Source organism: Podarcis liolepis, assembly GCF_965112155.1.
Source record: "Podarcis liolepis genome assembly, chromosome: 8".
Taxonomy (NCBI): Eukaryota; Metazoa; Chordata; class Lepidosauria; order Squamata; family Lacertidae; genus Podarcis; species Podarcis liolepis.
In genome coordinates, this window is record NC_139560.1 from 1,745,150 (window position 1) to 1,771,662 (window position 26,513).

The following is a 26,513-nucleotide window of genomic DNA, read 5'->3' on the forward strand; positions in this document are numbered from 1 at the left end:
TAATAATAATAATAATTTATACCCCACCCTCCCCAGCCAAGGCCAGGCTCAGGGCGGCTAACAAGCAATAATAAAAACAAGTTGAATGATTACAACTTAAAAACAAAATTAAAATACAACATTAAAATATTGAAACATTAAAATATTAAAATGTAGCCTCATCGCAGGAGGAGAAAGGGAAAGAAAAAAGAGAGGGAGGGAATCAAGTTGATTCCAAGCCAAAGGCCAGGCGGAACAACTCTGTCTTACAGGCCCTGCGGAAAGAAATCAGATCCCGCAAGGCCCTGGTCTCATGAGGCAGAGCGTTCCACCAGGCCGGAGCCATTACTGAAAAGGCCCTGGCTCTGGTTGAAGCCAATCTAACTTCCTTAGGGCCCGGGACCTCAAGGGTGTTGCTATTTGTGGACCTTGAGGCTCTCCGTGGGGCAGACCGGGAGAGGGAACTACAATGGTGCCTGCTAGCTGCGAGACCTCAGAGTCCCCAGAGGCAGTAGTACTTAGAGAGGTGATGGAAAATTTGGAGAGGGAGGTTAAAGGTCTAAACAGTGTGATGGTTAGACCTGTTTGTATGTCTCCACACATTCAGCCCACCAGAACCTTTGTTAACTAGCCTTATGCTAAAAGAGAACAGAGCTGCAATGGTCCAAGTTTTCCCTGCTGCCCTAACCTGACATGATCAGGTAACAGGTATTGGCATTCATTGCTGCTCAGCTGTTTCTGAAAATTCACCAGTTTCCACTAACTAATTCTGCATTAGGAGAAGCAGGCAATTCCTGAATCTGCTGCCTGTCAGTTTCATTGGACAACCTCTATTTTGAATTGCGCGTGAGTGACAGAATGAAAGGGAACAACCCTTTCTATTTTGCAGAGAAGCCATTTTGGCAAGAAGGTGGAATATAAATGAATAACATTCCCCAACCTTCATAATTTTAGCATCTCTGCATCACAGTCCTACGCTTGTTCACTAGTCCATCCAAGTCCAGTAGGGTGCCTACACAGGACTACATGTCCCAGCATGCCCTTGAGAGGCTTCCAGCTGCGTCTCTCCGAGCAAAAGGGCAGCAGAATAAGGCAGAAGGGGGCAGCTGTCCCTGTAGAACGGACTAGAGCTGGATCTGCCTTTGCTACTCATCTAACTCCACCTTTAGCAAAGTTAATAAAGGGGGACGGTGTTTTCCCAGCTGTGCTCCGTCTCTCTCCCTGCTGCCTGCTGGAATTCCAAGGAAGGCGGATCAAGCCCTTGTTCCATCTTCATGCCGGCCCTGCGAGGTAGACCAGACTGAGAAACAGATGGCTACTCACCAGTCCTGCCCCTCCTCAGTGCTTTCTGGTTGGGTGGGGATAATAATAATAATAATAATAATAATAATAATAATAATAATAATAATAATAATAATAATTTATTATTTGTACCCCGCCCATCTGGCTGGGTTTCCCCAGCCACTCTGGGCGGCTTCCAACAAAGATGAAAAATACCGCATCTTTCGTTCTATAAGACGTGCCAGACCATAAGACGCACCTAGTTTTTGGAGGAGGAAAACAAGAAAAAGAATATTCTGAATCTCAGAAGCCAGAACAACAAGAGGGATCTCTGCGCAGCGAAAGCAGCAATCCCTCTTGCTGTTCTGGCTTCTGGGATAGCTGCGCAGCCTGCATTCGCTCCATAAGACGCACACACATTTCCCCTTACTTTTTAGGAGGGAAAAAGTGAGTCTTATACAGCAAAAAATACGGTACATTAAAATGTCACACATTAAAAACTTCCCTGAACAGGGCTGCCTTCCGATGTCTTCAGAATGTCAGGATCTAACCCCTGGGCCCTTCTGCCATGCTTGGAGTCTGCTTACTTGCTATGGAGATTTCTCCCCACAAGCCAAGTCCCAGGGGGCAGCTCAGTGCAGGATTGACATATAAGCTAAACAAGCTATAGTTTAGGGTCCCACTCTTGGGGGGGGGGGCAAAAACAAACACTGAATGTACATTTCCAAAATATGAGATAAAAAACAAATAAAATGAAACCAATATACAGCAACAGTGTTTTGTGTTGTGTAGGCTCCTGTGATGTAAGTAATGAGCCCCGCCTGCTAGCCTGCTCCCCAAAATATCACTGGTTTGCTCATTTCTATATATATAGGGTGCCTACATTCTGCATGTGCAAATGGCTTTAGGTCCATAAATTACTGTACAGTGGTACCTCGGGTTAAGAACTTAATTCGTTCTGGAGGTCCGTTCTTAACCTGAAACTGTTCTTAACCTGAGGCACCACTTTAGCTCATCCTGAAGCAAAGTTCCTAACCCAAGGTATTATTTTTGGGTTAGCGGAGTTTGTATCCTGAAATATCTGTAACCTGAGGTACCACTGTATAGCACGGGCATAGGCAAACTTGGCCTTCCAGCTGTTTTGGGACTACAACTCCCATCATCCCTAGCTAACAGGACCAGTGGTCAGGGATGATGGGAATTGTAGTCCCAAAACATCTGGAGGGCCAAGTTTGGGGGTGCCTGGTATAGCATATATTCAACACAAAAACATTGACCATTTGTTGTTGACAAAGGACAGCTGGACATACGGTCTGGGAATCAGCGTGTTTTTACATGAGTAAAATGTGTCCTTTTAGTTAAAATGCATCTCTGGGTTATTTGTGGGGCATAGGAATTCGTTCATCCCCCCCCCAATAAAATATGTCCGGCCCCCCACAAGGTCTGAGGGATAATAATAATAATAATAATAATAATAATAATAATAATAATAATAATTTATTATTTATACCCCGCCCATCTGGCTGGGCTTCCCCGGCCACTCTGGGCGGCTTCCAAAAGAATATTTAAATACTATAATACATCAAACATTAAAAGCTTCCCGAAACAGGGCTGCCTTCAGATGTCTTCTAAAAGCCTGGTAGTTGTTGTTCTCTTTGACATCTGGTGGGAGGGTGTTCCACAGGGAAGGCGCCACTACAGAGAAGGCCCTCTGTCTGGTTCCCTGTAGCCTCACTTCTTGCAATGAGGGAACTGCCAGAAGGCCCTCGGAGCTGGACCTCAGTGTCCGGGTAGAACGATGGGGGTGGAGACGCTCCTTCAGGTCTACTGGACCGAGGCCGTTTAGGGCTTTAAAGGTCAGCACCAACACTCTGAATTGTGCTCAGAAACGTACTGGGAGCCAATGTAGGTCTTTCAAGACCGGTGTTATGTGGTCTCGGCTGCTGCTCCCAGTCACCAGTCTAGCTGCCGCATTCTGGATTAGTTGTAGTTTCCGGGTCACCTTCAAAGGTAGCCCCACGTAGAGCGCATGGCAGTAATCCAAGCGGGAGATAACCAGAGCATGCACCACTCTGGCAAGGCAGTCCGCGGGCAGATAGGGTCTCAACCTGTGTACCAGATGGAGCTGATAAACAGCTGCCCTGGACACAGAATTAACCTGTGCCTCCATGGACAGCTGTGAGTCCAAAATGACCCTCAGGCTGCGCACCTGGTTCTTCAGGGGCACAGTTACCCCATTCAGTACCTGGGAGTCCTCCACACCTGCCCGCCTCCTGTCTCCCAAAACAGTACTTCTGTCTTGTCAGGATTCAACCTCATTCTTACTCTTATTTCATTCTTACTCTTATTTTCATTCTTATTCTGACTTTGAAGATGAAGGATTGGTGGAAATTTTGCAGCAGTTGGTTTTAAGTGCTTTTGTGGGAAGAAAACTTGGCTTGATTGGGAAAGAACTCCTTCGAGATCCGAAGACCAACATGAAGGAACACCAACAAAACCGGCGGAGAGGGACTGAAAGAGATTTGAAGGCCTCGGACGTGAGGAATCCAGGCTAAGAACTGTTATTTTGGACATATATTTGGGAAGGGACTGAAACCGGGGATGGGAGGGGGGAAAAACAGAATTTCAAAAACACTTATGACTTTTGGGTTTAGTCAATATGATTTATGTTTTATAAAAAATGGGAAATCGATGGAAGAGATTTTGAGTCCAACTTAGGAAAGAACTTAATTTTTTATAAAAGATGTAATATTAACATGGTAAGGAGAGAAAATAATAACTTGCTGACAGAATTATGGGAATTGGGATGCATGAAGGGGGGTGGGGGGAAGTCAATGACCAAGGTTAAGAAAGTAAGATTTTTGAAATTTTACGTGTTTTTGTCTTTGTCTGTTATGTGTGTGTTATGTTCCTATAAAATTTGAAAAACCAATAAAAATTTTATTAAAAAACACACAAAATGACCCCCAGTCTGCGCACCTGATCCTTCAGGGGCACAGTTACCCCATTCAGGACCTGGGAGTCCTCCACACCTGCCCGCCTCCTGTCTCCCAAAACAGTACTTCTGTCTTGTCAGGATTCAACCTCAATCTGTTAGCCGCCATCCATCCTCCAACCGCCTCCAGACACTCACACAGGACCTTCACTGGTTCCGATTTGAAAGAGAGGCAGAGCTGAGGGACAGTGGACCGGCCCCCTGCTGAAAAAGTATGCTGATCCCTGCCTTAGGGCCTCATCCTACCTCAATCCGGCTCCTCACCAGCAAACCACCACCCCCCCCCCCCTTCTTGGAAATCAGGCAGGAGTCCCGCCGCAGAGCGAGGCGTCCGAGGAGCATCGGGGGGGCGGAGCCAGCAGCAGCTGCAGCTGAGCTGGCCCCGCCTCTTCGGGGCGTGGCCAGGAAGAGGAAGAAGCGGCGCTCAGCCAATGAGAGCGCGCCAGGGCCCGGCCAATCAGGGGAGCCCTCGGGGCGAGCGGGAGTTTGGCGCGGAAGAGAGAGAGAGAGAGACGAGGCGGAGGCGGGGGCGGCCATGGGGGGCGCGCGGGACCGAGAGATCCGCCGTGAGTGGGGGGGGGGAGGGGGAGGGGCCAACTCGGGGGGCCTGGGGGGTCTTCACCCCCTCATAAAATATTCGGGGTGCCCCCCAGGTTGATGGGCATGGGGGGTGCGCCACGTCATTTGAACGATTATGCGGGGCGGGACTTAACTGAGGGACCCCCCCCATTTTATCCAAGTTGGCCCCCCTGCCTGGAGGGGTTGGGGGAGGGGAGGAGTTACCTGAAGGGGGGAGGAGGTCTTCGCCCCCCCTCCTAAAATACTCGAGACCTGGGAATGGGGTTGGGGGAGGGAATGGGGGGGGGGTGCGCCACGTCATGTGATCGATTATGTGGGGGGGGCTTAACTGGGGAAACCCCCCATTTTAGTTACGTTTATTCACCTCTGTTGGGAGGGAGTTACCTGAAGGGGGAGGGGCGTCCTGGGGAGAGGGGGAGGGGCCAACTTAGGGGGCCCTTCGCTCCCCAATAAAATATTCAAGGACACCCCCAAGTTTATGGGCATTTCCATTTAAGTCGGGGGGGGCACTGCGTCATGCGATTGATTATGTGGGGCGGGGTTTAACTAGAACACCCCGGCCCATTTTATTCAAGTTGGCACCCCTGCCTGGAGGGGTTGAGGGAGAGTGATACCTGGGGGGGAGGGGAGGGTTGGGTTACCTGCCGGGGGGGGGGGAGAAGTGGGAGCAGGGAGACCGTCTTCGCCCCCCCCCTTCACCACCATCACAGGGGGTAAACCAGGCATGGGCAAACTCATCACTCCAGATATTTTGGGACTACAGTTCCCATCATCCTTGACCACTGGTCCTGTTAGCTAGGCATCATGGGAGTTGTAGTCCCAAAACATCTGGAGGGCCGAGCTTGCCTATGCCTAGGGTAAACCAAGGGTTTATCTGTTGTTGTTGTTGTTGTTGTTGTTTAGTCGTTTAGTCGTGTCCGCCTCTTCGTGATCAGAGGAGGGCAACCAAAATGGTCAAAGGCCTGGAAACGATGCCTTATGAGGAACGGCTAAGGGAGCTGGGCATGTTTAGCCTGGAGAAGAGGAGGTTAAGGGGTGATATGATAGCCATGTTCAAATATATAAAAGGATGTCACATAGAGGAGGGAGAAAGGTTGTTTTCTGCTGCTCCAGAGAAGCGGACACGGAGCAATGGATCCAAACTACAAGAAAGAAGATTCCACCTAAACATTAGGAAGAACTTCCTGACAGTAAGAGCTGTTTGACAGTGGAATTTGCTGCCAGGGAGTGTGGTGGAGTCTCCTACTTTGGAGGTCTTTAAGCAGAGGCTTGACAACCATATGTCAGGAGTGCTCTGATGGTGTTTCCTGCTTGGCAGGGGGTTGGACTCGATGGCCCTTGTGGTCTCTTCCAACTCTATCATTCTATGATTCTATGATCCCCTGGACCAAAGCATGCCAGGCCCTCCTGTCTTCCACTTCCTCCCACAGTTTGGTCAGACTCATGTTTGTAGCTTTGAGAACACTGTCCCACCATCTCGTCCTCCGTCGTCCCCTTCTCCTTGTGTTCTCCATCTTTCCCAGCATCAGGGTCTTTTCCAGGGAGTTTTCTCTTCTCATGAAGTCTTGGAGCCTCAGCTTCAGGATCTGTCCTTCCAGTGAGCACTCAGGGCTGATTTCCTTCAGAATGGATACGTTTGATCTTCTTGCAGTCCATGGGACCCTGAAGAGTAATAGTAATAGTCATTATAATTAACACAGTAAATATCCATGTTTTCTAACCGGACGAGACTAATGGGTCTTCTACTGCTGCTGTCCTTCAGAGCTCCAGAAGGACAAGGAGAAAGCCCAGCGGAAGGGGGACCTGAAGGAGGAAGCAGCCCTCTGTAACCAGCTGGGAGGGATCTTGGCTCGTCATGGTGAGTGTCCTGTAATAATAATAATTATTATTATTTATACCCCAGCTTACCCAGACAAAGCCGGGCTCAGGGCGGCTAACACCAATAAAATCACAGTAAAAACATACTAGGGGAAAAGGGGGGGGGCAATTTAAAATACAGGTTAAAATGCAATTTAAAATGCAGCCTCATTTTAATAGTAGCCCATAGATCAAAACCATAAGGGGAGGGAAACATAAGGGTCAGACCGAGTCCAAACCAAAGGCCAGGCAGAACAGCTCTGTCTTGCAGGCCCTGCGGAAAGATGTCAAGTCCCGCAGGGCCCTGGTCTCTTGTGACAGAGCGTTCCACCAGGTCCGGGCCAGGGCTGAAAAGGCCCTGGCCCTAGTTGAGACCAACTTAACCACCTTGTGACTTGGCACCTCCAGAATGTTGTCATTTGTGGACCTTAAGGTCCTCCGCGGGGCATACCAGGAGAGGTGGTCCTGTAGGTACATGGGTCCTAGGCTTCCAGATCCAGGAGACTTTGAAATAGCTTTAAACAGCTAATTTAGGTAGGTAGTGGTCCCTTAACCTGCTCAGTTGAGGCGCAGAAGACTCCCCGCGCTCAGTTGAGCAAGCCCCCAAGCTGCTCTGGCGCATCTAGGGGAGAAAAGCACTGGTGAAATGTGTTTTTCTCCCTCCACTCCCTTGGTGCAATAACATGCGCATGGCACTTGCTTTGCCTGCCCTCTAAGGCCCACCACTGACCCTTCTTTCCTGGCAGGGCGCTTTGAGGAGGCGTTGGAGGAGCACCGGCAGGAGCTGCATCTCTTGGAGAGTGTTGATGATGCCATCGGCTGTGCTGTGGCCCACCGGAAAATTGGGGAGTGCCTGGCTGAGCTGGAGAGTTATGAAGCTGCACTGAAGGTGCGAGGGCTGGAGGGGGCGGGGGTCCAGAGGGGGGAAGCTCTTTCCAGAGATCGCGGCTTTAAGCCACCTGGTTTTGACAAATAAATTCCCTTAAAGTGGTGCTTACTTCAAGAACTGCTTTGAAACTGTTATTTATAATCAAACTGCCAAAGATTTTTCAAGTTGCAGGTAGGTAACCGTGTTGGTCTGCCATAGTTGAAACAAACAAACAAAAATTCCTTCCAGTAGCACCTTAGAGACCAACAAAGTTTGTTATTGGTATGAGCTTTTGTTTGTTTTTTTAAAAGATTTTTCAGTTCAACAAAAAGTATCCTAAATTTGAAGTCCTGTTGATCACAGTGACGCTTTACAGTGGTACCTTGGGATGCGAACAGGAACCGTTCTGGAGCCCCCTTCGCATCCAGAAGCAAACGTAACTAGCGACGGCATGTCTGCGCATGTACGCGTCGCTTTTCGCCGCTTCTGCGCATGCGCGTGACGTCATTTTGAGCGTATACGCGAGCGGTGAAACCCGGAAGTAACGCGCTCCGTTACTTCCGGGTTGCCGCGGAGCGCAACTTGAACACATTTTTTCGGGTTACGGATTGCTGAAACCTGGAAGTAGCAGAAAGGGTTACTTCCAGGTTTCGGCGGTTGCGCATGCGCAGAAGCGCTGAATTGCATTTTGAGCTTGTGCAGAAGTGCCGAATCGCAACCGAGACGTGCTGCTGCGGGTTGCGAACGCTGTGGGTTGCAAACGTGCATCCCGCACGGATCATGTTTGCAACCCGAGTGTCCACTGTAGATCCGAACAAAGGACACAAATCATATAAGCTTATGTACGTACTTTGTGTTTTTATACTGTGTTTTTATATTGTGAACTACCCTGAGATTTACAGGTGAAGTTCAGTTTTAAAAATTAAAGCCTCAAATGATTTTGCTCCACAGTCACAGGACGTCTGTATTTCACCACAGGGACCTTGCTATTGATAAGCCATAAACCATTGCAACAGTAAATCAATCCCTTTGCTGCGTTCCTTTGAGCTTCTTGCTTCCTGGATGCAGGATAGAGAGGAATGCATGAGTGTGTGTAACAATTAAGCTACAGTACAAAGGTAACATGAGCATGAATGACTCCATCCACTTTGGCCTCTGGCCCTGCCTACCTAGCACCTGGCCCCCAGAAGGTTGTCTAGAAGGGAATGTGGCCCTTTGCTGCTTTGGAGGTGGGGGCCTGGACCAGGAAACGGAAAAGCAGAATTCTGAGGCCCACCCAGTTCTCTCGTGGGACTGGGGATGGATGCTGCCGGGAGACCCGGCCTTGACCCTCCCCTCTGTGTTCCTCTCTCCAGCACCAGCGCCGCCACCTGGATCTGGCCCGCTCCCTCTGCAGCCCCATTGAGCAGCAGAGGGCCTGGGCCACCATTGGCCGCACGTACATGTTCATGGCGGAAAGTGACCCCTCGAGCGAGGCCCTGCAGGAGGCGGAGACGGCCTTCATGAAGAGCCTGCAGGTGTTGGAGGAGCAGCTGGAAGGTACCTCTGGCGGAGGCGGGAAGGGAGCTGAGAGGGAGCCTCATCCTGAGACTCTCTCTGCTGAGAATTCGGGACTTCACGTTGCCTTGGCGGATGCTGAAACAGCGGATGCTGTGAGCTGAATGGAGGGCCACCCTCTCGGCCCCTGGGAGGAGGATTGTGTGCGGGTTGCGACCTGCAGGGGGTAACGGCAGGCTGCATCCTTCCTTCTCACAGGGGAAGTGCCACAGCGGGAGGCCAGCGAGATGAGGGCGAGACTCTACCTGAACCTGGGCTTGGTCTACGACAGCCTCAAGAACCCGGCACAGCACGCCTACTACATCAAAAAGAGCATCTACATCTCTGAGTAAGGACTGGGCTGGGCCCTCTGGGGCTCTAGGGCTCTCCTCCCCCTGACCTTTATGTAGGGTCCTGTCATGTGGTCGTTTTGCAGAGCCATGCAACATGTAGCTAAACTATGGAACTTTTGTAGTATGGGTTGGATGGCTTTAAAAGCAGTTAGTTGCTCCTTTACCTTTCTCGCCCTGATCTGGCCACTGTGATCCACGCGACGGTCACCTCCAGGCTTGATTATTGTAACTCACTCTACATGGGGCTGCCCTTGAAGCTGACCCAGAAACTCCAGCGGGTGCAGAATGCCGCGGTGAGGCTCCTTACGAGGTCCTTGCTGCAGGATTACATTCACCCAGTGCTTTACCAACTGCACTGGCTCCCGGTGGAGTACAGGGTCAGGTTTAAGGTGCTGGTTTTGACCTTTAAAGCCCTATGCAGCCTAGGACCCTCGTACTTACGGGACCAGCTCTCCTGGTATGTCGCATGGAGGACAAATAACAACACTTTGGAGGTCCCGAGCCTCAAGGAGGTTAGATTGGTCTCAGCTAGAGCCAGGGCCTTTTCAGCACTGGCTCCGACTTCGTGGAACGCTCTGTCCCAAGAGACTAGGGCCCTGCGGGACTTGACATCTTTCCGCAGGGCCTGCAAGACGGAGCTGTTCTGCCTGGCCTTTGGTTTGGACTCACTCTGACCCTTATGTTTCCCTCCCCTTGTGGTCTTGATCTATCGGCTACTTTTAAAATGAGGCTGCTTTTTAAATTGTATTTTAACCTGTACAGTGGTACCTCGGGTTGCATATCCTTCAGGTTACATACGCTTCGGGTTACAGACTCCGCTAACCCAGAAATAGTACCTCGGGTTAAGAACTTTGCTTCAGGATGAGAACAGAAATTGTGCTCCGGCGGAAGCAGGAGGCCCCATTAGCTAAAGTGGTGCTTCAGGTTAAGAACAGTTTCAGGTTAAGATCGGACCTCCAGAACGAATTAAGTTCTTAAGCCGAGGTACCACTGTATTTTAAATTGTTTTTTCCCCCCTCCCTCTCTTTTCCCCCTATTATGTTTTTACCGTGATTTTATTTTATTGGTGTTAGCCACCCTGAACCCGGCGAGGGCGGGGTATAAATAAATTTTATTACTATTATTATTAAAAGAGGAATGGGCAAATTTATGGAGGAGAAAACTATCAAGTCAGCTCTGCTTCTGAGCACCAGGTGCTGGCAGCCACAGGAGGGGAGAGGGGTCTTGAGTTCGAATCTTGCCTGCAGGTTTCCCAAAGGCGTCCGGTTGGCCCATGAGAGAGCAGGATGCTGGACTAGATGGGACTTTGGCCTGATCCAGCAGGGTCTTTATGTTCCTAATGCTGAATTGGGAAACTTTCCTCTCTGTGTATATATTTATTGGACGTCCGCTCTCTCTGCCAAACATCTGCCCTGCTAATTTCACAAGCTGTCTTTCCTCCTAGCTAAGAGGCGTTGAACTGATCGGCTACACGCTGGTAGTCTCCCACCTGCCCCCGTCGGCACGTGTGCTGTGATTTCGCTAGGCCCCCCCCTTGCATCATGTGACCGTGCTGCCTGGGCTTGATGGGAGCTGTAGTCCAAAGCAGCTGTTGGGCAGCTGTCAAAGGCTTCCTCTCTCCTCCCCTAGGCAGACTCAGCTGCACGAAGACCTCTACCGGGCCTACTTCAACCTGGGCAACATCCACCTGCGGGAAGGGGAGCACTCGAAGGCCATGCGCTGCCTGGAGAGGGCGCGGGAGTGCGCCTGCAAGATGAAAGAGAAGTATATGGAGAGCGAGTGTTGTGCGAGCATTGCCCAGGTGAGGGGGGCAGAGGTGGGGCGGGCGCCTTTCCAGTTCCTCTGGCCTGGGGACGGGGGTGCGTGTGATGCCTGGGGAAGCGGCTGTGTGCAGCTTCTGTGCGTGAGATGCTCCGACCAGGTTGAATCACATCCAATCCATTCTCCAAAGATGGTTCCCATTGGGCTTCTGGTTTGTCTGCGAAGGGAAACGGCGACGCGGTGCGAGTCGTCCGTCTAAAAGACGACTGTTACCGGGGTTTTTGAGTGGTGGGGGTGAGTTCCAGGGTTAGACAGGGTTCTGTGTGTGAGATGCTCCTACCTGGTTGAATCGCATCAGAGCCATTCTCCAAAGATGGTTCCCATTAATTCTCATGTTAGTGGGATGAGGAGTCCCCAGTCTGCATCTGGAACCTGTTTGGAGCAGAGCTATGCCCTCAATTTCTTCTTTTTTGCAAGCATAGAATCTCCTCAGCCTCTTCTCTCCTCTGCCCTTCTAACATGGGTTGTAAATTCTTGGTGCAGAAGCCACATTGCTTATGCCAGCAGTCAGCAAACTTTTTCAGCAGGGGGCCGGTCCACTGTCCCTCAGACCTTGTTGGGGGGCCAGACTATATTTTGAAAAATAATAATAGTGAATGAATTCCTATGCCCCAAAAATAACCCAAAGATGTATTTTAAATAAAAAAACACATTCTACTCATGTAAAAACACACTGAGAAGGCAATTTGGCTAGATCCGGCCCCCGGGCCTTAGTTTGCCTACCCATGGCTTATGTGTTCCATTTTATTATTATTATTACGAATTTAATTTATATACTGCCCTCAGGGTGGGTCAAAGTTAAAGTTAAAGTTAAAACTCAGGGTAGGACAAAGTTAAAACTACAAAGAAACTATTTCCTACTTGAGCATGCATAGTAGTCCAGAGTAAATAAAAGAGGAAGCAAGGAGGAATGCTTTTTAGGAAACTCCAGAGATCATAAACAGGAGAGGAAGGATGTAGTGATCAAGTGGGATTGCTATGAGGAATTATAACAAATATGGAGTAAGCCATTTGTGTCAGCAATGAAAGGATTGCGCTGACTGGGTTTAAGCCATTTTGATATGGTTTTTTATCAATCCACGCCTCTGCATCCCTGTCCTATATCTCTTGCTTGACAAATCACGCACACAGGCCAGTTGCCGGTTGCTGCATCAGGTATCCTAGGCCATGAAAGATAGTAGGCAGTTTCTTTGATGTACCCTTCCTTGATTCTGTTAATCTTAGGGCCTGGAAATAGTTTCACAGGAAGGTGATAAAGTTACCTATCTCCTTGCCATCCTTCCGTCCTCTCCTGTTTATGAACTCTGGAGTTTCCTAAAAGCATTCCTCCTTGCTTCCTCTTTTATTTACTCTGAATTACATATGCATGCTGAGGTAGGAAATTAGCTCTTTGTAGTTTGAATCTTTAACTTTGTCCCCACGTGGGGTTTTTTGAAATGCTCAGAGGAAATCTGATTGGTTCTTACGAACACTGTGTAAAAAGTTCTTTTGTGAATACAGTGGTGCCCCGCAAGACGAATGCCTCGCAAGACGGAAAACCCGCTAGACGAAAGGGTTTCCGTTTTTGAGCTGCTTCGCAAGACGATTTTCCCTATGGGCTTGCTTTGCAAGACGAAAACGTCTTGCAAGTGTTCCGATTTTTTTCCGCTCCCCCCCCTTTTCTAAGCCGCTAAGCTGCTAATAGCCTTTTAGCTGCTAATCCGCTAAACCTTTAATAGCCGCTAAACCGCTAATAGCGCTAAACCACTAATAGGGTTGCTTCGCAAGACGAAAAAACCGCTAGACGAAGAGACTCGCGGAACGGATTAATTTCGTCTTGCAAGGCACCACTGTAAAACGACCTGGGCCGGAGGGTGGAGAGGAATTATTATTATACGCACCCCTCCCAGAGTCTTGCTGGTCAAGCCTGTGTGTGTGCATTTTATCAGAGTCCAATCCTTCCTTTGCTTTGGGAACAGCACAAAAGGATGGGTAGTATAAACAGGAGAGGAAGGATGGGTAGTATTTACCATCTCCTTGTGAACTCTCTTCCTGGCCCTTAAATTCTATCTAAAGATTAACAAACTACATTAAAGTAACCTATTAACTTTATGTACTGAGGATGCCCGGTGCAGCAACTGGCCTGTGTTTCAGAATGCTTATCCGTGCCTGTCAGGCGTTGTCAGGGGTTCAGGAGCAGAGACGCAGAGAAGGGAGGAGACAGAGAGCGAGGGGGAGGAATACGAAGGAAGGATGAGTGGGGATGACGACCCGAGATCACCGAGCCTGTCTAGCGAGTCCGAGGATTCCCAGAAGGGAGCGCCAGCAGCCAGAGCAAGGGGGGAGAGCAGGGGGACACCCCAGGAAGAAGGGTCCAGAGAGGGATCAGAAAGCAGCAGTTGGAGATCGGGACCCACGTTCCCAGCCGGGAGCAGCGGGGAGAAAGGGGACCAGATATCGGGCTCCGGAGACTTTCAGAAGGAGGGAGGGCATGAGTCAGGAGTAGTCACGCCCACCTCGGGGAGCGAGGAAACGATCAAGAGGAAAGTGGAGAGTTGGGCGCGCGCGCCAAGTTCAAATGTAACGGAAGCTGGCGCAGTCAGCAGCCCAGAGAGTGAACCGGGTCCCAAAGCCCGCCGCAAGGAGGCGGAAGGGTCAGGGGGGTCCGCGTCAGAAGAGAGTAGGAAAGGAGAGACCCAGGGGGGCAGGAGGACCCAGAGACGGAAGGAAAGGCGCAGGAGGTGGAGCAAGGCTAGGGTATTAAGCTGGTGCGCTAGAGGCGGAGACTCAGACGGGTCTTCGTCGTTCTGACCTAGAAGAAGTAGGGCTGCACGTTGCAGTTTGGAAATGGAACCTGTAATCCAATAAAGACTCTTTGAAACTGAACGCTGGCTGACTTGGTCCTATGTGAGCTGGGACTGGGCGGCAGCCCTGACAGTAAGACCCGTCTCTCAAGCTTCTGACACCTGATACCTCGCAGCGGAGACAGAAGCAGCTGGAGGAGGGGATCGGTGTGTGGGAGCAAGCTCACGACGGTTGGCAAAGATGACGGAAGCAGAGAAAGTTTCAGCGCTGCAACAGGCAGTTACCCAATTGAATGCGGAGGTACTGGCATCCAAGAAAAGGGAGGAGGATGTGGCAGCCGCCTACCGAGATCTCCACGCCAGGTTTGAAGCATGGGTTAAGCATGGGCAGCCAGGACCCAGACCGGAGGGGGTTGGGTTGGCACGGAGAGCAGGAGGGCTGGTGGCTCACTTCGATGGAAATTTACAACAGTACCCCAACTTTCGAGCAGATGTGATGTGCGCACTGCAACTGCTGGCAAAAGACTTTAGAGATGAGCAAGAGAAAGTGGGGTTTATACTGTCCCATTTGCATGGGGATGCGAAGGCGTGGCTGCGCAATTTGTGGAGGGATAAAGATCCGGCGCTTCAGAGTGCAGATGCCTTTATCAAAGCGATGGATGCATGTTTTTTGTCTACCATTGATGTGGATCTTGCCCGACGGGAGATTCATGGACTGAAACAAGGGAGGGCGAGCGTCCGACAGTACCACGCCCGCTTTTTTGCGCTGGTCAGTGCATTGGAATGGGACCGGGACTCGCCCCCAGTCAGGGACCTGTTCTGGGAGGGTCTCAGCTCTGCTGTGAAGGATGAAATTGCGAGGGGGGAGAGGCCCCGAAGCACGCAGGAGGTGGTCCAAAGGGCGCTGACTGTGGGGGTGAGGCTGGAAGAACGTCCATGGTGCAGAGATGAAGGACGTGGAGGGCGCGAAGCAGCGAGAAGTTTCTCTTTCGTTCCAAGGGAAGCAGCGCGTGCGCAATCCACACCTCCGCCAGGAGGGGGAGTGGAACCTATGGAAGTGGGAGGCGCCAGGGCTCAGTCAGCTAGCAGAGCCTCTGCACCGACAGCAGTCAAGACTAAACCTCCTAGAGGGACCAGGAAGTGTTACATATGCGAGAGCCCTCAACACTTGGCGAAAGAGTGTCCCCAGAGGAGCTCCAAGCACACTGCAGCCTCCGCAACGGTGAAAGTGGCCACACAATGCAGCGAAGCCCAGCAGGGAAACGACGATGTCTGGCTGGAGACAGAGGCACTGGGGCCCAGCCAGACGCATCAGTGAAGCAGTCCCCAGCGATATTGCAACCCACGGACCCCCTCCCACCCAAACCAGTAGTGCAACTCACAGCGTCTCTCCAGCTACCCAATGGAGTCACCATCGAAGTGCCGCTTTCTGTGGATTCTGGAAGCAACGCAGACTTTATAGCACAGGATTTTGTGGAGCAGCACGCTATAAAGCTGCTGCCTGCCACTCTGCCCCTGCAAGTCGTCACAGTGGATGGCAGAGAGTTGCTAGGGGGGCAGGTGGTGAAGCAGACGCCACCAATGGTGATGCAACTTGGTAACCACAGGGAAGTCATCAGTTTTAATGTCACCCGACTGTCGGACACGCCCATTGTGTTGGGCATGAGTTGGCTGGACAGGCACAGTCCAACGCTGGCTTGGTACCAGAGACAGCTGATCTTCGGCTCCTCTTACTGCGCAGAACACTGCATCCTGCCCCGGCAGGAGGGGGAGGAGGAGGACTCACAACTGCAGTTGGGAACGTTGCAAGCAGTTCCCCACAAATACGCGGACTTTCTGGAGGTCTTCTGCGAGAAAGAGGCAGACAAGCTACCACCGCACAGGCAATATGACTGCAAGATTGACCTCCTGCCAGGGGCGACGCTGCCGAAGGGGAAGCTATATTCCATGTCTGAGGACGAACTACAGGAACTCAAACAGTTCATCGATCACAATTTGCAGCGTGGTTTCATCCGGGAGTCCAGCGCAGTAGGGGGCAGTCCTGTTTTCTTCGTGAAGAGAAAGGACACGCCCCAAAAAAGATTGGTCGTGGATTACCGCCTCTTAAACAGAATGACCAAGCCCTCCGATTTCCCTATGCCCAGGATTGACGACCTGCTGGCGACGGTGCGCAAGGGACGCGTGTTCACCAAGTTGGACCTGCGAGGAGCGTACAATCTCATCCGTATGAGGGAGGGCGATGAGTGGAAGACAGCCATGTTCACGCCTCTGGGCACCTACGAATATAGAGTTATGCCTTTTGGATTGCAAAATGGCTCCCACGTTTTTCAAGCTTTTATGCATCACGTGTTGGCGGGACTCCTCTACAAGAAGTGCGTCTGCTTTCTGGATGACATCCTGATATTCTCTGACTCGCAGCAAGCACACGACCAGGACGTTCGGGAGGTGCTGAAGAGGCTGCAGCAGCATAGACTGTACGCCAAACTGGAGAAGTGCCAGTTCGACACGACGGAGGTGGATTTCTTGGGTTACAAGCTGTCGGACAAGGGGCTAGCCATGGACAGCGCCAAGGTTCGTGCGGTGTTGGATTGGAAGAGCCCGCGCAACCGGAAAGAGGTCCAGAGGTTTGTCGGATTCGCCAATTTCTATCGCAAGTTCATCAAGGGGTTCGCGATGCAGACGGCAGCTATTACGGACACGCTAAGCTCCAAGAAAAAGAAATTCATCTGGACGGAGCAGGCGGAGCGGTCCTTTCAGACACTCAAGCGTCTCTTCGCGTCGGAAGAGCAACTGCTGCATATCGACCCCAGCAGACCGCTGAGGGTGGAGACAGACGCGTCCGATAGAGCAGTGGGAGCGGTACTGCTGCAGAAGGACCCGCAGGGGGTCTGGAGGCCGGGGGCGTTCTACTCCAGAAAGCTCAGCAAGTCGGAGCAGAACTACACCATCTGGGATAGGGAGCTGCTTGCCATTCATGCAGCTTTCAAGGCGTGGAGGCACTTCCTGATCGGCGCCAAGCACACGGTGCAGGTCTGCACGGACCACAAGAATCTGGAGCACTGGCGCACGGCTCGGTTCCTGAACCAGAGGCAGATCCGTTGGGCGGAGTTCTTTGCTGACTTCAATTTCCGAATTGAGTACGTCCCGGGCGACACCAACATCATGGCGGATGCCCTGTCCCGAAAACCGCAGTACCTCGAAGAGGCGACGCCAGCGGCGGCCATGCACATCTTCGCGCCAACAGCGTGGGCGTGCGCTTCAGCCACAGTAGACCTGGATGCGGTGCGAAGGGCGTTGACGGACGACTCATTCGCGCAGGCGAAGATGGCAGAGGTGCACAAGGGCACGGCGAAGGGCGACGAGTTCCAGATACGAGACGGCTTGCTCTTACGTAAAGGGGCCGTCTACGTGCCGGGAGACGAACTTCGCGCCCGGGTACTGCAGCAGCTGCACGACGCACCCACGGCCGGGCACTTTGGCACAGAAAAAACGGTGGAATTGGTCGCAAGAGACTTTTGGTGGCCCAGACTGAGGGGGGAAGTCGCGGATTACGTCGCGAGGTGCGACACCTGCCAGAGGGCCAAGCCGGTGCACAAACCACCGGCGGGACTGCTGGAACCGCTGCAAACGCCGTTTGAACCATGGGAGAGGGTGGCCCTGGACTTTGTCACGGATCTACCCAGCTCGAGAGGCAAGACAGCTGTACTAGTGGTGGTGGACTTGTTCACCAAGATGGCACATTTCATACCGTGTGCGAAGGTGGCCACGGCAGAACAAACAGCCAAATTGTTCATAGATCACGTGTTCAAAGTGCACGGGCTGCCACGGTCTATACTGTCCGACCGCGGACGCCAGTTCATCTCGAATTTCTGGCAAAAGCTGATGGGCTTCCTGAACGTCAAGATCAACCTGACATCGGCAAGGCACCCGCAGACCAACGGGCAAGCGGAGAGGGTCAATGCCATCATGCAGCAGTACCTGAGATGCTATGCCAATCAACAGCCGGCGACGTGGGTGGATTACCTGCCGCTCGCCGAATTCGCCTACAACAACACGAAACACGTATCCACAGGGGTGACGCCGTTCTTCGCCAACAATGGGAGGAATCCCAGAACCTTCCCGGGACTGGACAGAGTGGGGGAAGGGGAACCACAGACGGCGGACGCTTTCGCATCTGAGTTGCAAGAGGTCCACGATCAACTCAGACGGCAGCTGGAGCTGGCGAAGCACGCATACAAGGTCCAAGCTGACAAGCACAGGCGAGTTGGCGAGGAGATCCGAGTGGGAGACTGGGTCTGGTTGGCAGCCCACGCGGTGCCGACCCGATCGTTAGCCAAGAGGAAGCTAGGGCACAAGCAACTCGGTCCATACCGAGTCGAAGCGCAGATCAACCCGGTGGCTTTCCGGCTGGTGCTACCAGAGGGTTCCAGGATGCATCCGGTGTTCCACAGGTCGGTGCTCACTCCCTACAGGGCACCGCACAGGTTCCAGGAACCAGGAACGGCACCGAGTCAGTCTCCGGAGCGGACGGAGGTGGGAAGATTGCCACAGCAGGACCCCATCAACGAAGTCACGGAGATTTTGGACTCCAGATGGGGGGAAGACGGAGTAGAATATCTACTAGCAAGGGAGGGCACCCGGGCCAGTACTAATAGCTGGGTGCCGGACTACGCCTTGGAGGAACCCCTGCTCAAGGATGAGTTTCATGCCCTTTTCCCACACAGACCTATGCCAGCGGGCTTCTTCGACAACTGGTTGTTCACGCCCACGCTTTCCTCCAGCACGTTCCATGGCTTCGACTCGGAAGGGGAACCCGCACCGCGCACACGTTCCCCAGAGGGGTCACCGGAGGGTTCGGCGTCCGACAACTCGTATTGGTGGGACGATCGGCCAGAGGAGCAGTGGCGCCGGAAGTGGCAGGAGACACCAGGTCCAGCGACAGACGCAGAGACGGACATGGACGTTTGCGGGGAGGACCTTGGTTTCGAGCACGGCGGCACCGAGATGGAGGCGGAGGAGACCACTGTTGACGAACGCGGGGAGGAAGACTCGGAGGTCTTCAGTTGGCGGCCAGCAACGGGGAGCGAACTGTATCCGACATTCACTCCCGTGATGACGGAGCACCCACCAACCACCCTTGAAAGCGGGGAGGGGGGAAGGGGGGGCTTCGAGGGGGGGATGGATGTCAGGGGTTCAGGAGCAGAGACGCAGAGAAGGGAGGAGACAGAGAGCGAGGGGGAGGAATACGAAGGAAGGATGAGTGGGGATGACGACCCGAGATCACCGAGCCTGTCTAGCGAGTCCGAGGATTCCCAGAAGGGAGCGCCAGCAGCCAGAGCAAGGGGGGAGAGCAGGGGGACACCCCAGGAAGAAGGGTCCAGAGAGGGATCAGAAAGCAGCAGTTGGAGATCGGGACCCACGTTCCCAGCCGGGAGCAGCGGGGAGAAAGGGGACCAGATATCGGGCTCCGGAGACTTTCAGAAGGAGGGAGGGCATGAGTCAGGAGTAGTCACGCCCACCTCGGGGAGCGAGGAAACGATCAAGAGGAAAGTGGAGAGTTGGGCGCGCGCGCCAAGTTCAAATGTAACGGAAGCTGGCGCAGTCAGCAGCCCAGAGAGTGAACCGGGTCCCAAAGCCCGCCGCAAGGAGGCGGAAGGGTCAGGGGGGTCCGCGTCAGAAGAGAGTAGGAAAGGAGAGACCCAGGGGGGCAGGAGGACCCAGAGACGGAAGGAAAGGCGCAGGAGGTGGAGCAAGGCTAGGGTATTAAGCTGGTGCGCTAGAGGCGGAGACTCAGACGGGTCTTCGTCGTTCTGACCTAGAAGAAGTAGGGCTGCACGTTGCAGTTTGGAAATGGAACCTGTAATCCAATAAAGACTCTTTGAAACTGAACGCTGGCTGACTTGGTCCTATGTGAGCTGGGACTGGGCGGCAGCCCTGACAGGCGTAGAAAATGAACGGAAGAGAAAATGGCCAGAGATGCAGAGGCTTGTGGGATTTGATCAGAAATTATTGTCAATGAATCAAACCCAGTCAACGCAATGATTTCATCGCGGACACAATGGCTTGATGCGTATTTTATAATTCCTCATAGTAATCCCATCTGATCGCTACACTCCTGGGTGAACTCTCTCAAGAGGGAGCTCAGCCGCCCCCAGCAGCTTCCCCGCTTGACCCTCCGTCTTCCCCCACAGGTCCTGCTGAGCCTCGGGGACTTTGTGGCAGCCAAGCGCTCCCTGAAGAAAGCCTATCGCCTGGGCTCCCAGCAGCCGCCGCAGCGGGAGAGCATTTGCCGGAGCCTGCGCTACGGTGAGTGGCGCCGCCGCTCCCTTGGGGGCTTCCCCTGGGCCCAGGCACCCGGGCACACATGACCTCACGGCTTGTGGCTCTCTCTTTCTCTCTGGCAGCCACAAAGGTGAGCCGCCTGCAGCAGGAGCTGGAAGAAGCAGAGGCCGCTGGCAGCCTGCGAGAAGCCCTCGGGCTTTGCGAGCAGCTGGGTGACCTGTTCTCCAAGGCGGGGGATTATCGCCGGTCTCTGGAGGCCTACGAGAAGCAGGTGAGGCACCTCCTGGGGCTAAGGGTGGCCTTGGGGTGAGGACCTGGAGGAGGAGGGGTTGTAGAGCTGCCAGCTGGACGGACTTGGCATTTGAGGGCTCCCAGAGCTCTGGTACAGGCTGGTAGTAGTAGTAGTAGTAATAATAATAATAATAATAATAATAATAATAATAATAATAATAATAATAATAAATATATATATTTATACCCCGCCCATCTGGCTGAGTTTCCCCAGCCACTCTGGGCGGCTTCCAATCAAATGTTAAAAACAATACAGCATTAAATATTAAAAACCTCCCTAAACAGGGCTGCCTTCAGATGTCTTTTAAATATAAGATAGCTGCTTATTTCTTTCACATCTGAAGGGAGGGTGTTCCACAGGGCGGGCGCCACTACCAAGAAGGCCCTCTGTCTGGTTCCCTGTAACTTGGCTTCTCACAGCGAGGGAACCGCCAGAAGGCCCTCGGAGCTGGATCTCAGTGTCCGGGCAGAACAATGGGGGTGGAGACGCTCCTTCACTTATACTGGACCGAAGCCATTTCGGGCTTTAAAGGTCAGCGATGGGCTGCGGGGTGCCCTGGGCCTCTTTGCCACGGCAGTTTGGGTTTGTCTGTTTCCTTCTCAGCTGTGCCACGCGCGGTCTCTGAAGCGCCCAGACCAAGAGCTGGCTGTGATCCACGTTTCCTTGGCCGCCACGTTTGGAGACCTGAAGGACCATGCCCAGGCCATAAAGCACTACCAGGCCGAACTGGCCCTGCGGAAGGGGAACCCCTTGGAGGTAAGGGGGGCAGGCTAGGAGCAGGGCGAGGATGGGGCCAAGCGAGGCGATTCAGGACTTCTGCTACTTGGATGCCAAGCAAACATTCCCTGCTCCTGATCTGTGCCAACTGGGCATTGTAGGAACAGCTGTTTAGAAACTGGTGTCTGAATTTTTGACTTTCATTTTTCCTCTTCCCTTCCTATCCCTTTCTCCTTGTGTGTCGTGTGAGGGTTTTTTTTAAAAAAAGATTGTAAGCCTGTGGGTAGGGGCTAATTTGTTTTGATGGTGTGTGCGCTGTGGGTTAAACCACAGAGCCTAGGACTTACTGATCAGAAGGTCAGCAGTTCAAATCCCCGTGACGGGGTGAGCTCCCGTTGCTCGGTCCCTGCTCCTGCCAACCTAGCAGTTCGAAAGCACGTCAAAGTGCAAGTAGATAAATAGGTACCACTCCGGCGGGAAGGTAAATGGTGTTTCCGTGCGCTGCTCTGGTTCGCCAGAAGTGGCTTAGTCCTGCTGGCCACATGACCCGGAAGCTGTACGCTGGCTCCCTCAGCCAGTAAAGCAAGATGAGCACCGCAACCCCAGAGTTGGCCACAACTGGACCTAATGGTCAGGGGTCCCTTTACCTTTACTTTAAGCTGCTCTGGGAGCCTTTGTGGCTTAAGAGCGGGGTACAAATGCTCCAAAATAAATAGATAAACTTGCTGAACTGGTGGGCGGATAAGCCAGACGGCTCCTGGAACTCATCTTGCTCTTTCCATGGCCAGGAGGGGAAGACGTGGCTGAACATCGCCCTTTCCAAGGAGGAGGCCAAAGAGAGCTACGAAGAGCTGCAGAGATGTTTCCAGACGGCTCTCTCCTACGCAGAGGAGGCCTGCGACGCCAAGCTGCAGGTGAGGCCGGCAGTGGGGTTTGGATGACGCCACAATACTAAAGGTATTAGCGTCGATGCTTCATAGTATTCATACACCGAGTTGTAATAGCATCCACGCAACAACTATCTGATAAACCAGTAGTTTATCATATCCTGCAATGTGGCAAGGACAATTTTGCCACGCATCCCCATCCAATCAGAAACCTGGGAATGCAGGAGAGTGCTGGCGTTCCCATCACAACTTTGTGTAAGGTAGCATCATAACATGAGGCTCAGCCATACGATTCAAGAGGCACTGGGTCAGCCTCTAAACAGGGCTGCCTTCAGATGTCTTCTAAAAGTCTGCTAGTTGTTTATCTCTTTGACATCTGGTGGGAGGGCGTTCCACAGAGCGGGCGCCACTACCGAGAAGGCCCTCTGCCTGGTTCCCTGTGACTTGGCTTCTCGCAGGGAGGGAACCGCCAGAAGGCCCTTGGAGCTGGACCTCAGTGTCCAGGCTGAACGATGGGGGAGGAGATGCTCCTTCAGATATACTGGACCGAGGCTGTTTAGGGCTTTAAAGGTCAGCACCAACACTTGGAATTGCACTCAGAAATGTACTGGGAGCCAGTGTAGGTCTTTCAAGACTGGTGTTATATGGTCTCGGCGGCTGCTCCCAGTCCCCAGTCTAGCTGCCGCATTCTGGATTAGTTGCAGTTTCCAGTTGTTGCGTTTGCAAAGTAAAGGAAGGATTGAACTCTGATTAATAAGAATACACACAGAGGCTTGAACCAGCGAGACTCTGGGAAGGGCGCGTATAATCGTGTCTCTCTGTGCTTGTCCGATCTGCAGCCCCCTGGCCCAGGCTGTTTTTATTCACAAAAATGCTTTTTACAGAGCGTTCAAAAGAACCAATCAGATTTCTTCTGAGCATTTCCACAAACCCACGTGGGGAGAAAGTTAATCTATAAACACTAGTTATCCATGCATACTTTTGGGGTAAATGAATGAATACTACAAAGGAGCGAATACAGCAACCCCGGAGGTAATAAACAATCAGTACACATGATAAGAAGGATGGCCAGGAGGACCAGATCACTACCACCTTCATGTGAGATCTGTTTCCTGGCTCCAAGATTAACATTTTAAGATTATATATAAGAAAACTACATCAAAGTAACTTGCCTACTATCTTTATGGCCCAGGAAGCCTGCCTGGCGAAGCAACTGCTGTGTACGCTGTGTACGTGACGTGAGGAGAGAGAAAGGGGCAGTAGGGTCAAAAGGGCCAGAGATGCAGAGGTGTAGATTGATCAAAAATCATATCAAAATAGTTTAAACCCAGTCAACGCAATGCTTTCATTGCTGACACAGATGGCTTACTCTATATCTGTTATAATTCCTCATAGCAATCCCACCTGATCACTACATCTCTGGATATTTGCACTCCTACACCAGTCGCCCCACTTAGAGCGCATGGCAATAGTCCAAGCGGGAGATAGCCAGAGCATGCACCACTCTGGCGAGACAGTCTGTGGGCAGGGAGGGTAGGCACTGCAGGGAGGCATTGCAGAGGGTTGGACTAGATGACCCTCAGGGTCCCTTCCAGCTGTAAATTTGATTTCTATACTGACTCTCCACTGTCTCAAAGAGAGTCCATGAGGGCTGGTTAGAAATAGATTGACTTCAAGCAACATCAGCAAGCCTGGACACAAACATTTGAATGCCTGTCGTTGCTTCTTACCCTGAAAACTAAAAGTGAGCTTAGAGGCCAGATCAAACTCTGTTTTTAACCCCCAAACGAATGCTTCTCAGCGCCAGGTCCTGCGGCACTTCCACGCCTGCCAGCAGAGGTGCGGGCGCCCCGAGGCGTCGAACACGCAAGCCAGGCTGCAGGAGCTCTGTGGCTCCCGGGGCTGGCGCTCGAATGGGGAGATCAGTGAGGAAGAGGATGAAGAGGAGGAAGCCCAGAGCAGTGAGCCCTTGGAAGAGAGCGACCTGGAGCTCTCCGATAGCGGTGAGAGACGGGGAGATCGTGGGAGCGAAGGGCGCTTTCTGGGAGGGAGTGGGGGCAAGGCTTGGGGTTGCCCACGTGGGAGAAGAAGAAGAATAATTTATTATTTGTACCCTGCCCATCTGGCTGGGTTTCCCCAGCCACTCTGGGCGGCTTCCAACAAAGATTAAAAATACAGTCATACCTCGGGTTAAAGTTGCTTCAGGTTGAGCGTTTTCAGGTTGCACTCTGCAGCGACCTGGAAGTAATGGAACGTATTACTTCCAGGTTTCGCCGCATGCGCAGATGCTCAAAATGACATCACGCGCATGCACAGAAGCAGCAAATTGCGACGTGCAGATGTGGGTTGCGTTCGCTTCAGGATGTGAGCGGGGCTCCGGAACGGATCCCATTCACATCCAGAGGTACCACTGTACATTAAAATGTCACACGTTAAAAACCTCCCTGAACAGGACTGCCTTCAGATGTCTTCTAAAAATCTGGTAGTTGTTGTTCTCTTTGACATCTGGCGGGAGGGCGTTCCACAGGGTGGGTGCCACCACCGAGAAGGCCCTCTGGTGTTGTAAATAAAAATACGCCCTTTTCCCTTATGGGGTATCCAAGAGCCCATATAGAGTCCTTACATAGGTTCCCTATTGGTAGGAGAAAAAAAACAGAGGCCAACCAGAGAATATTGAGAAGCAAAGCAGCTTGTAAGCTTGATCTTTATTGATCTGTTGCAACAGGGTACTTCCCTCACACGCAGGAGAGGAAGAGGACCCCCAAAATTGCTGTGCAAGGGCTTATAAAGACTTTTGAAATTCCCATCCTCTAGATCAAGACCACCCCCAGAAACATTATGCATACATCACAGAAGGGGTGTAACCTAAGACCACCCCTCAGATACATCCCACCTACATCACAGAAATTTAAATGTTGTTTTTCTCCTGTCACAGTTTATCTCCTGTCTGGCAAGTTACTTGATTGGATTTCCTGGGGAGCCTGGCCATTCTTTTGTAGTGGTAAAATACTTATTTCCTGGGCCAGGTCACAGGCTCACACCTTATTCAAACAGACATATCCTTGAGACAGGATTTGTGAGGAAAGAGACAATGGGGAGGCTTTTCCAGGTTAACCTTGCAGAGAAAGGATTTGGTCTGTTTAGGAATCAAAATGGTTCCAGGTTGGTCTTCCTGTGTTGATCTATGTATGTGCAGTTATGAACATTACCATATCTCTAAGACCATAAAATTCCTATCACAGTGGGAAGGGTGGTCTATAAATACAGTGGTACCTCGGGTTAGGGATGCAGGTGACGCTGTGGGTTAAACCACAGAGCCTAGGGCTTGCTGATCAGAAGGTCGGTCGTTTGAATCCCCGCGACGGAGTGAGCTCCCATTGCTCGGTCCCTGTTCCTGCCAACCTAGCAGTTTGAAAGGACGTCAAAGTGCAAGTAGATAAATAGGTACCGCTCCAGCGGAAAGGTAAACGGTGTTTCTGTGTGCTGCTCTGGTTTGCCAGAAGCGGCTTAGTCCTGCTGGCCACATGACCCGGAAGCTGCACGCCGGCTCCCTTGGCCAGTAAAGCAAGATGAGCACTGCAACCCCAGAGTCGTCCGTGACTGGACCTAATGGTCAGGGGTCCCTTTACCTTGGGTTATGTTACCTTCGGGTAACATAATTTTGGGTTGCAAATGTGGCAAACCCGGAAGTGTATGCTGTACGCGGGTTCCGTCGCGTGCACAGAAGCACTCTATTATGCCACGCATGTGCGCAGAAGCGGTGCCTCTGGATACAGACTTTTTGGGGTAAATACGGACCCCCAGGAAGAATTAAGTTCGTACTGTATTTGGAGGGTTCACTGTACAATCAAAAATCATTCTCTCCTAAACCTATGCCTTGAATGGGGAAGGACTCAAGGCAAATGGATGGAAGGGCTTGGCACACACACCTCACAGCCTGTGGAACTCATTGCCAGTGGACTGGCTTGTTAAAAGTTGTGTGTGTGTGTGTGTGTGTGTGTGTGTGTGTGTGTGAAATGGATAGACTTGTTGCTGGTAGCTATGATAGGCTGGGGTAGGGGATCTTTTGTCTGCTGGCTGTCTAGGGCAAACAGGAGACCAGCGTTGATTTGGGGATGTACATTTCTTGGTGGAAGGGGTGGTTTGCTTCAGGGACGGTGACTCTGGGACTCTCCCCTCTCTTCCAGGCGGAGAGGACGACCTGGAGGGCTACAACAAGACGGTCCCTGGACGGCGAAGGCTCAACAAGGTATGCCAGGGCCCCAGTCCACTCAGCTCCATGG

The 26,513-nt window shown here is 52.0% G+C and overlaps 1 protein-coding gene across 1 annotated transcript in view; it reads left to right on the forward strand.

Annotated features, from left to right (window-relative positions):
* Positions 1 to 4,718: 4,718 nt before the first annotated feature.
* The window catches only part of TONSL (tonsoku like, DNA repair protein), a 40,106-nt gene continuing 18,311 nt past the window's right edge, over positions 4,719 to 26,513 (forward strand). The window contains exons 1-12 of the mRNA XM_083516513.1: positions 4,719 to 4,821; positions 6,597 to 6,692; positions 7,438 to 7,580; positions 8,915 to 9,098; positions 9,315 to 9,444; positions 11,078 to 11,249; positions 20,244 to 20,358; positions 20,457 to 20,605; positions 21,230 to 21,382; positions 22,132 to 22,257; positions 24,032 to 24,233; positions 26,418 to 26,479. Coding sequence (XP_083372639.1) covers positions 4,791 to 4,821; positions 6,597 to 6,692; positions 7,438 to 7,580; positions 8,915 to 9,098; positions 9,315 to 9,444; positions 11,078 to 11,249; positions 20,244 to 20,358; positions 20,457 to 20,605; positions 21,230 to 21,382; positions 22,132 to 22,257; positions 24,032 to 24,233; positions 26,418 to 26,479 — 1,563 coding nt within the window. The 5' untranslated portion in view covers positions 4,719 to 4,790. The remainder of the gene's footprint in view (positions 4,822 to 6,596; positions 6,693 to 7,437; positions 7,581 to 8,914; positions 9,099 to 9,314; positions 9,445 to 11,077; positions 11,250 to 20,243; positions 20,359 to 20,456; positions 20,606 to 21,229; positions 21,383 to 22,131; positions 22,258 to 24,031; positions 24,234 to 26,417; positions 26,480 to 26,513) is intronic.